The 11,060-nt window shown below is 36.2% G+C and overlaps 1 protein-coding gene across 1 annotated transcript; it reads right to left on the reverse strand.

The window, feature by feature from the left end:
* Nucleotides 1-8,051: 8,051 nt before the first annotated feature.
* Nucleotides 8,052-8,993, reverse strand: LOC100713389 (olfactory receptor 8B8-like). The gene has a single exon (XM_003472618.1). It carries the CDS (start codon nucleotides 8,991-8,993, stop codon nucleotides 8,052-8,054), a length of 942 nt encoding a protein of 313 aa, XP_003472666.1.
* Nucleotides 8,994-11,060: the final 2,067 nt, after the last annotated feature.

The following is an 11,060-nucleotide window of genomic DNA, read 5'->3' on the forward strand; positions in this document are numbered from 1 at the left end:
CCCTGCCCCTAGAAATTTACCTGTGATGCCATCTTCCCCGCCACTGGGAACTTACTATGGTACGAAACCTAGGATCAGTGGGCTACCTGTGCATCCCTGATGCCCCCTTATGTTCCACCCCAAACCGAGGTTACTTACATATCTGCCACACCACGTGTCCGCTGTAGAGATCCCTGGAAGCCAGCAGTGCAGGGGTGCCGGTCATCTCTCTTGTGTTCTCAGAATAAAGGTCTGTTTTTGTTTTATACTTCTCATCTTTTGGAAATATTTTTCACCTTTTGGAAATAATCCTAATCAATGGTCTTCTATCTTACACACCTAACACACACTTGCAGTTGTATCCTTTAGAACACTTTCTTTTCCTCTCTTTTTTACAATAACAATTACACATTTTGGGTTTTATTACTCCCACAGTTCTTATTAATTTTTTTTTGAAAAGAATAAAACCAAATGTGACAAAACAAAGCAGAGTCAGTCACAACAAAGGATGGGCATAGTACATGACGTAAAAACGGAATACAAGGTAATCAACAATGGTTACCATGATGCCTCTTGCTATGTTAAAAAGAATTGCCTATATCATCAGGTATAATAAAATTGAACAAAGCAGTAAAGAACAAAACCAATAAAACCAAAATATTGCAGACATTACAGGACTTCAAAAGAAGATAATAGTCAAACCAAAATGGGCATCATAGTGAATCTTATTGTCTTCAAAGTAGTTACCTATACCCTCAAAATTCTTACTATCAAACAAAACAGAATAAAGTAAAATCAGTCAAAAGATGATGAGAGCAATACAGGGCTTCAAATCAAGTTAACAGGAAAATAAAAAAGTACTGTAATATATCCTGCTATTTTAAAAATAATTTCCCTTCATTAAAAATAAATAAATAAATACATTTTTAAAAAGGGGGAGATTGAGACAAAACAGGACATAACAAGATAATAATACAGGTCAGAACAGAACAATATAAGCAATATAGTGTTTTACCACTAGATAATCCAAGTTAATAGTAGTTCTCATAGTGTCTCTTTCCTTGAAATATTTGAGTATAGTTTCTAATTCTATAGCACCAAATATATCAAGACAGTGTAAAACCATTCAAGAGAATGAAAATATTACAGGGTATTTAGAACCAGCTATCAGAAAATGAATAATGTTTTCTATATTATCTTTTTCCTATAAAAATTTGTTTATATTATCATATAATAAAATCCAATAAGATACAACACGATAAAACCAATGGAGACAGAAGAACAATAGTTTGATGGGACTTCAAAACAAGCTGACATTAAATCAACACTAGCTATTATGATGTCATGTTTTCTTCAAAATAGCTGTTCATATCATCACAGACAATAAAATCAAATAGCCCAGAGTAAAAACATTCCAAATAATGAGTGAAAACTTTATAAGGCTTGAAAGCCATATAATGGGGAATCATGATTACCACATACTTTTATGTATTTGTATCATTTCTTACACTAAAGAAACTATTCGATATTCATACATGTGAGTTTGAATTATTTCCCTTATGAGTATGGTCTCAACCTGAGCCCATTTATTTATGAATATCTCAATGTGATCATTATTTATAGCTCAGTAGTACTCCACTGTATAAAAATACAACTTTTTTAGCCTTTCTTCAGTTGATCGACACTTAGGTCGTTTCCAAGATCTGGCTATTACAAATTGTGCAGCTATAAACATGGGTGCATGTATATCACTGTGGTGTGATTCTTTCAGTTCTGGGGATATGCCTAGAATGGAATAGCTGTGAGAAATAGAAATTCCAATTCCAGCTTTTGGAGAAATCTCCAGACTGACATCCACAATGATTGTACCACTCTACACTCCCACCAAAAGTGCAGGAGAGTTCCTTTTTCCTCATAGCCTCTCCAGCATTTGTTATTGATGGTTTTCTTGATCCTGGCCATTCTTTCAGGAGTAAGATGGAAGCTCAGTGTGGTTTTAATTTGCATTTCTCTAATGAGTAATGATGATGAACATTTTGTCATGTATTTATTTTTCATTTGTATATGTTTCTGAAAATTGTGTATTCATCTCAGATGCCCATTTTTGGATTGGATCTTTGAATTTTGGGGGTCTGATTTTTTAAATTCCTTTTATGTTTTAGACAAAAGTCCTTTGTCTGAGTGACAGTTCACTAAGATTATTCCCAATTTGTCCATTTTCTTTTCACTATTCTGGAGATTTCTTTTGACATGCAGAAATTTTTTAATAAGAAGTGATCTCAGTTATTGGTTCTGGGAAGGATTTCCCATGTGGCTTGAGTCCTGTTCATGAATTCTCTAACTACCCCTATGTTTTCAAGTTTTTTACCCAATTTGTCTTCCAACAGATTTAGTGTTTCTAATGTGCGTTTGATTTATTTCACTTATGAGTATGGTCTCAAGCTGCACCCATTTATATATAAATACTACAATGTGATCATTCTTTATAGCTGAGTAGTACTCCATTGTATAAAATCACCACAACTTCTTTTATCCATTCCTCAGTTGATGGACACTTAGGATTTTTCCAAGATCTGGCTATTACAATTTGTGCTGCTATAAACATGGGTGCAAATATATCAGTGCAGTATGATGCTTTCAGTTCTTCTGGGAATATGCCTACTAGTGGAACAGCTGGAACAAATGGGACTTCCAATCCTGGTTTTTTGAGGAATATCCAGATTGATCTCCACAATGGTTGTACCACTCTACACTCCCACCAACAGTGCAGGAGAGTTCCTTTTCCCCCACAGCCTCGCCAGCATTTGTTTTTGATAGTTTTATTGATCCTGGCCATTCTTTCAGGAGTGAGATGAAATCACTACGTGGTTTTAATTTGAATTTCTCTAGTGAGTAATGATGATGAACATTTTGTCATGTATTTATTTGCCATTTGTATTTCTTCATCTGAGAATTGTGTATTCTTCTCAGATGCCCAGTTTTGGATTGGATCTTTGAATTTTGTGGGTCTGATTCTTTTTAATTCTTTATATGTTTTAGACAGAAGTCATTTGTCTGAGGAACGGTTCACTAAGATAGCTTCCCAGGTTGTTGGTTTTCTTTTCACTATTCTGGATATTTCTTTTGACATGCAAAAACTTTTTAATAAGAGGTGATCCCCGTTATTGATTCATGTTTGAGAAATTTTCATCTAGTACTTTTCTAAATATCCTCTTGACACCCTCTTGTTTTGAAGTTCCATCAAACTGTTCTTCTTCTGTCTCCATTGGTTTTATCATGCTGTATCTTACTGGATTTTATTATATGTGATAGTATAAATGAAAATTTTTATAGGCAAAGAGATAATACAGAAACCATTGTTTGTTTACTGTTAGCTGGTTTTAAGTGCCCTGTAATACTGTCTGCCTCTTTAATGGTTTCACACTGTCTTGATATGATTGATACTATAGTATATGAAGTTATACTCAAATATTTCAAGGGAAGAGACACTATGGTAACTACTATTAAGTTGGGTTATCTAGTGGTGAAACACTATATTTCTTATATTGTTCTGTTATGACCTGTAGTGTTATGTTGTTTATGTCCTCTTGTATCTCAATCTCCCGCTTTTTTAAACTTCATTTATTTATTTAAATAAGAGAAAAAATTTAAAAATAGCAGGATATATTACAGTACTTTTTGGTTTTCCTATTAACTTGATTTGAGGCCCTGTATTGCTCTAACTATCTTGTTTTGACTGATTTTACTTTATTTTGTTTTGTTTGATAGTATCAAGTTTGAAGATATAGGCAACTACTTTGAAGGCAATAAGATTCACTGTGATACCCATTCTGGTTTGACCATTATCTTCTTTTGAAGTCCTGTAATATCTGCAATGTTTTGGTTTTATTGGTTTTGTTCTTTACTGTTTTGTTCAATTTTATTACACCTGATGATATAGGCAATTCTTTTTAAGATAGCAAGAGACATTATTGTAACCATTGTTGATTACTTTGTGTTCTGTTTTTATATTATGTACTATGTCCATCATTTTGATTTGACTGACTCTCTTTTGTTATTTCATATTTATTCTCTTCAAAAAAAGTAATAAGAACTTTGAGAGTAATAAAACCCAAAATGTGTAACTATCATTGTAAAGTAGAGAGGAAAAGAAAGTGCTCTTAAGGATATAACTGCATGTATATTTAAGCATATAAGATAGATAAGCACATTACTGCATTTTTGTTGGATCATTGAACAGAACTGTTTGCAGTCTCACTGTTTGAATGTCCACTTTATATGCTTTAATTTTGTAATTTGAACAACTATTTCTAAAATGACAATATGTAATCTATAAACTGGTCATTTCATACTGTATATATTTTTTTGAAATTCTGTGTAACTTGAACCCTTTTTCTGTTTTTTTCTCCTTAAATAAAATTTAAAAAAAAGAACTGCTCACCTTAAATCAAGAAGAACATAAGTTAATCAACATGACATTGAAGGAACAGAGAGAGACAGATAGAGAGATGGAGAAACACATAGAGTGTAAATACGTCTTTCTATTACCTTTTGTTTCAACCTAAACCCACTGATTCCAGTTCAAAAGATCAAATGTTGGAGTACTTTCTCTTTTAAGGAAACAAAGAGAGTGTCCCCCTCCTCTTGGGCAGGAGATTTATTCAAATTGGAACTAATGTACACCAAATCCTAAGAGAAATTAGTGCTTCCCCTCTGCCTTATATCCTCTTTCAAATAACTCTTAGCAAGTACACCTTGAGCTCCCACAATTAACTATGATAGTATTGGCTTGGATGACTCACAGGGCAGTGTTACTCTTGTGATCAGACTTTTGAGTTGTTCTTTTATCAATTATCATTGTTTATTGTGGGTTATTTTTTTTTGGTCCTTCTTAAATATTATCTTTTGTGTCTGAATGATTCAGAACAGCAGGGACTGTGTCTGTGAAATAAATCTGTAGTTTTCCCTGAAGCTCCTCCTTCTTTGGGCTCAGATAAACTCTGTTCTCAGGCTTAGTTTGTGCCCCTCCACTTGCCTGTTAGTCTGCGTTTGTTTCAAACACCACAGTGTTCCTGGTAAATATGTACAGCTGTTATGCTGCAGTTAAGAAAATAATAATCTTCATATAACCCTTCAATACTTCCAAAGTTTGAGAATTTGAGTTTTTGCATTAGAGTTTTGCTTGTTTTGTCATTTTTTTTTTTTACTATGTTTGCAAAACCAAAAGTTTTCATTTACCTTCGCTTTGGTCCTCCCATAACAAAATACCGCAGATGAGAAGGGAGAAACATGAGAAATTTATCCACTTACATCTCTGGATCTGGAAGCCTGTGAAGTGTGTGACAGACACATTGGTTGCTTCTCGGTACTTCTCTACTTGACTTCCAGATGGCTAACTTTGTCCTGTATAGTAGGTCTTTCCTCTGTCCATCTGTGCCCTGGCTATTAGCTCACATTTCCGCATCTTATCTAGTATCAATTCGGCTGGATTAGTGCCCACCCTAACACTGATGATGTAATCATCATCTTAAAAACTCCATTAGCAGGTATTAGGAAATTAAGCACCTATACATGAGTTCACAAAAACCCTATTAAGTTGGATTAAGTAATGGTCAACGTGTATCACACCTGAACTGAATCTGCACGGTTCTTGGTGTGAGGACTGTTGTCAAGAGCATAATTAGAAAACTGGTAAGGAAATGGTGTGCTATTGATTTTCCTGGAGAAGCCAGTCATGCTGGCTTTCCTGACATGAACTCAGCTATTCCCATCTTTGAGGAGCATGTGTCCTATCTGTAGCTGAGGATGACTGTGGTTCTCTTTGGAGGTGCTCTGGTCCTTTCCTAAGTATCGCTCCTTGGCTCCAGTGAGGGTAGCTCAGCCTGGTGATGAAGCCTTCACCCCACCAGTGCAAACTTTCCAGCTTCCACCACTAACCTTTGTGCCTTTCCAGTGCAGGTCCTTGATATGGGATTCTGTGACACACTGTCATGGACTCTAGGTCTTCAGCTGGAATCATTGAGGACACTGCTATGGGCTCTAGGTCTTCAGGTGGACTCCTGCAGGACATTGCCATGGGATCCAGAATGTCAGCTGCAGTCTTTGGGTCTCTAGTGCATGGACAGTTCTCTCTCATTCACCTGTATTTGACTCTTTGACTGAATATCATAAAATATTCCTATAAATTATATGCCCTATCTTAAATATATTTCCCTGTAAAACCAGACAATGGCAAATACTGAGTTCAGGAAGTTACATGGAAAGAAATATGTATTTTATAATTAATCTGTTACAATTTTTAGAGAAATGAATTAAATAAAAATTTAAAAATCTGTACCATTTCACTTAATGTATACCACAGAAATTTTGGTATTTGATATCTAAAGCCAACGTGGAAAGAACACACACACAGAATTTTAGAGTCTAAAATCAAAACCAAATACATGGTTCCAGTTTCAGGAGTCATTCCACATTTCTGAAGTCAAGATCAAGGGGACACTCACATTCTTCTATACCTGGTTGAGTTGAGATTTTACAGCCTCATGTTTTCTAGGCATACAAAATTAGGACCACAAACATTATGATTTCATTTGAGGTCTACTGAAGCATAGGTTTCATTACAAATTGCTTGTGGAACCCTTAACCTATTTCAATGAGCACACGAAATGAAAACAAAGCTTCAAAATAAAGGAGAGAAAAGAATGCTCTGGCTTCGAGGGATAACATTTCAGTGCTGTTTGTTGTTTTAATGTCATTCATTCTTTTCCCCTCTAAAGACCTGCTACTTACACTTGTTTCCTAATTCTTTTCCTATAAACCACACTAATGTAATTCTCATCCTTTTGCTACACCACAAATACTGACTTCTTCTGTGTCCTTTGTCATCACGATCATTACTTCCTCTTAAGCTCTGTGCTAACTCTTTGCTCTGCCTCAGTTCTCAGTGAGGCAGACTTTCTTACTTTGATTAGGTCTCAGCTCCTGTACCACCATCTCAGGGAAGTCCATTATCATCTGTTATGAAATACAGTTACTCTCTGTATCATCACCTTAAATTAAGACTGCATAAATTTTGGATGTGTGCATTTATGATTTATTGTTTGTTCATTATTTCTTTCTTCCACCTATCCACCTAAACTCTATCACTACCTAAGTGTTGACAATTAAGATTTTGAGGTAGCAGACATGTATTTTGTTTTCACCACTACCACAATTTTACACAGAAAACAGACCCTGAATATTTTAATGTCTAAAACAGAATTCTCAGCCTACATTTGGTGATCAGGTAAACCACACCATTTGTATTATGCAAAACTCTAGGACAAAATGAGAGTGAAAATGTAAAGAGCTAGCTACTGAGCTGAAGGTGCTCAATTAAGATTATAGAGTATGCTTGAAGTACCAGTCAAATTCCAGTGTGCATAGCTGTTTAACATTTAGAGCAAGGTGCTTACAAAGAAGACATTGCCCAAGTTTACTTCCACATTCTTGGCTGAAGTCTAAAAGCTGCCTGTAACGCAGCTTCCCTTTGTCCTGTCTGCTATAAATATTTTACTTTCCTTACCTTAGGAACTGTAATCAGAGAAAAATCCTCAGCCTCTTTTTACATTACACATTAGAGACTAAAGTATGAACAAAAGTTAGAGTATCCGTGTTGTTGAAAAGCAAAGTACTCTCTGAAAACTAATGTTATTTAAACATTCAACAGAAACTTACCAAGTAAAAATTAAATTACCAAACTAAAGTGCAAGAAAATACAATGGCACAGTAATTTCAGATATGAATTCTTTTAAGTTTCACAATAACCATTTCTAGATTTATTATCGTGTACCACATTTGCACTTAACCTTACTAACCAGGAGAATGACATACTAAACAATCACATTACTTCTATTTAAACCAATAAATATGATCTTACTTGTATTACTTGGCCTAATGAAAGGATTTATGTAACTCTTCAATTTTCTATATTTTAAATAATTTTCATATTTTGATTACTTGCCATTTTCACCATAGTTTTATATTACATCAGTGCTAATTAATACGATAAAGATTGCAAAAATGGTTTCTATTTATGTACTAGTCCTTTCTTTCAAAATCTTTTTCAGTGCAGTATGGACATCCTTGTTCCTCAAACTATAGATGAAAGGATTCATCATCGGGTCCATAACGGTATAAAAAACAGAGGATATTTTATCTTGATCCAGAGCCTCAGCAGGAGAAGGCATAAGGTACATGAATGCTGATGCTCCAAAGAATAGAGAAACAGCGATGATGTGAGAGATGCAGGTGTGGAAGGCTTTGGACCTGCCTTTTCTAGAATGGATACAGATAATATTGGAGAGAATCAAAGTATAAGAAATAAAGATGGTAAGACTGGGGCCTATGACATTGACACCTACCACAATGAACACCACTGCCTCATTGGTGGAGGTACTCGAGCAGGACAGGAGAGGAGGGATGTCACACACGTAATGATTGATGACATTGCTGTCACAGAAGGTGAGTCTCAGCATACACACTAGGTGGGCCAAGGCACCCACAAAGCCCATTGCATACACACCCACTGTCATCATGAAGCAGACCCTATGAGACACGATGGCCTTGTAAAGCAGGGGCTTACAGATGGCCACATATCTGTCATAGGCCATGGATGTCAAAATATAACACTCATCTATTGCAAAGAAAGCAAAGAAAAAGAGCTGAGCCATGCACTCAGCATAAGGGATGATGTTTTGATTCACAAAACTCATCAGCATTCTAGGAGTTATGACTGAGGTGTAGCAGAGATCGATGAAGGAGAGGTGGAAGAGAAAGTAGTACATGGGAGTGTGCAGGTGAGGATTCAGACCTATGAGAACCATCAAGCCCAGGTTCCCCATCTTGGAGACCACATAGATTCCCAAGAAGAGGAGGAAGAGAGGCAGCTGGAGCTCTGGCTGTTGTGTTAAACCCAGCAGGACAAACTCGGTCACTGAAGAGCCATTCTGTGAGGACATTCTTCCCTGAGCCATTTCTGTGAGAAAAAGAGAAAAAGCACACAGTGACACTAAAATGAGGAAACTCCCTAACCAAACCCATTGTTATGAGAGCTGATTCAGGGAATTGGAGGGTGAGCTCGAGCCCATCCTTCCCTATGCCCTCGTTTTCTCCACTGTAGAACTAGACAGAAGGAGTGAGTAAAGATGAATATTAGCTAGACTGTAGGAGGCGATTTCTGTAAGCAAGGATTTCAGGAAGCAGGAACAGTGTTGGCCCTAGACCACTTCTGCCTCCATGGTCCTTTTTATGCCCCAGTCAGTGAAGATCTCAGCAGACATGATTGAGGCATTTCATAGGTTCACTGAACACAGAAGATGAAGTCTGCAAGAAGAATAGAAGAAGAGATAAAATTCAACACTCACCCTTTGGTGCCATGGCTTCAGTGGAGGGCTTCATTCTCTTCCTCTCTTTTCAGAGAGATAAGTGGCTTTGATGAGTGTTACACGGTGCAGAATAAAGATATTCCATTTGTCATTATTGCTGTTGCTCGCAACATAATTTGACTGAGAGAGCCAGAACACAGCCCTGAGTTCCCCAGGCTGTGAGAAGCCACGAGTTATTTATCATGATTTCTGGGGATGAATTTGCTTAAAACATCCTCTCTAGTGAAAGGCGTGGTAAGTATCATGTACCAATCACAAAAGAGCCACCTTCTAGCAAGACCAAAGGGGTTTTTATGAGTGAAGAAACCCTAGGAACCTGATTCTATACTGGAAGACTTACATTTCCAGGCATTTTCTCAAGAGATCAGCCAAAAGAAATTACCTGTGCTGTGTTCACCAGCTAATTAATAATTCAGTATTGGAAGCCTTATGTTTCCTGTTTTTTTCTCAAGAGATCACCTAAAAGAAATTACCTGTGCTGTATTTGCCAGCTAACTAATGATTAAATATTGGAAGACTTACATTTCTTGCAATTTTCTCAAGAGATCAGCTGAAAGAAATTAGCTATGCTGTATTGGTCAGCTAACTAAAGGCAATGACATTGTTTTATCAAAGCTATACCACTTCACATATATTTTAATTGACTCCCAAATAAGAACATCTCCAAACAGAAAATAAACCTTGTCTTCTATTAATATTGTATCATTGCTATTAATTATCACTAGCTGGTATATGACACAATTGTTTTTTTGCATTTGTGTCTTCTCTCTGGATACGTACACTTAACTTGAATCTAAGCTCCATGACACCAGGTGTTTGTATATTTTCTTCATTACTTTTTTTGTATCTGCAAGAGCAATAAATGACTGCCGAAAAGTAAAACTAGACCCATGCCTATCACCATGCACTAAATTAAAATCCAAATGGATCAAAGATCTGAATATTAAAACAGAAACACTAAATTGGGTAAAAACCTTGCAGACATAGGGGTAGGTAGAGAATTAATGAACAGGAATGAAACCTCATGGGAACTACTTCCCAGAATCAATAACTGGGATCGGGAGTTATTAAACAGTTTCTGCATGTCGAAGAAAATCTCCAGCTTAGTAAAAATAAAACAAACAAGCTTGGAAAAATCTTAGTGAACTGTGTCTCAAACAAAGGACTTCTTTCTAAAACAAACAAAGAATTAAAAAAAAAAGTCAGATCCCCAAAATTCAAAGATCCAATCCAAAAATGGGCATCTGAGATAAACACACACTTCTTAGATGAAGAAATACAACTGGCAAATAAATACATGAAAAAATGTTCATCATCATTACTCATTAGAGAAATATAATTAAAACCACACTGAAATTCCATCACACTAGTGAAAGAATGGCCAGGATCAAGAAGACTACCAACAACAAATGCTGGAAAGGTTGTGGAGAAAAAGGAACTCTCCTGCACTATTGGTGGGAGTGTAAACTGGTGCAGCCATTGTGGAGGTCAGTCTGGAGATGTCTCAAAAGCTGGGATTGGAATTTCCATTTGTTGCAGCTATTCCACTTCTAAGCGTATTCCCAGAAGAAGTGAAAACATCATACCACAGTGATATATTGGCACCCATGTTTATAGAAGCACAATTTGTAATAGCCAAATCTTTGAAACAACCTA

This window comes from Cavia porcellus, unplaced genomic scaffold, assembly GCF_034190915.1.
Source record: "Cavia porcellus strain 051 isolate PalLab524CR breed Dunkin Hartley unplaced genomic scaffold, mCavPor4.1 scaffold_9, whole genome shotgun sequence".
NCBI lineage: Eukaryota > Metazoa > Chordata > Mammalia > Rodentia > Caviidae > Cavia > Cavia porcellus.

Bases quoted from the DNA above. Each gene is read 5' to 3' on its own strand.
- LOC100713389 (XM_003472618.1), bottom strand. From the start codon at position 8,993: ATGGCTCAGGGAAGAATGTCCTCACAGAATGGCTCTTCAGTGACCGAG.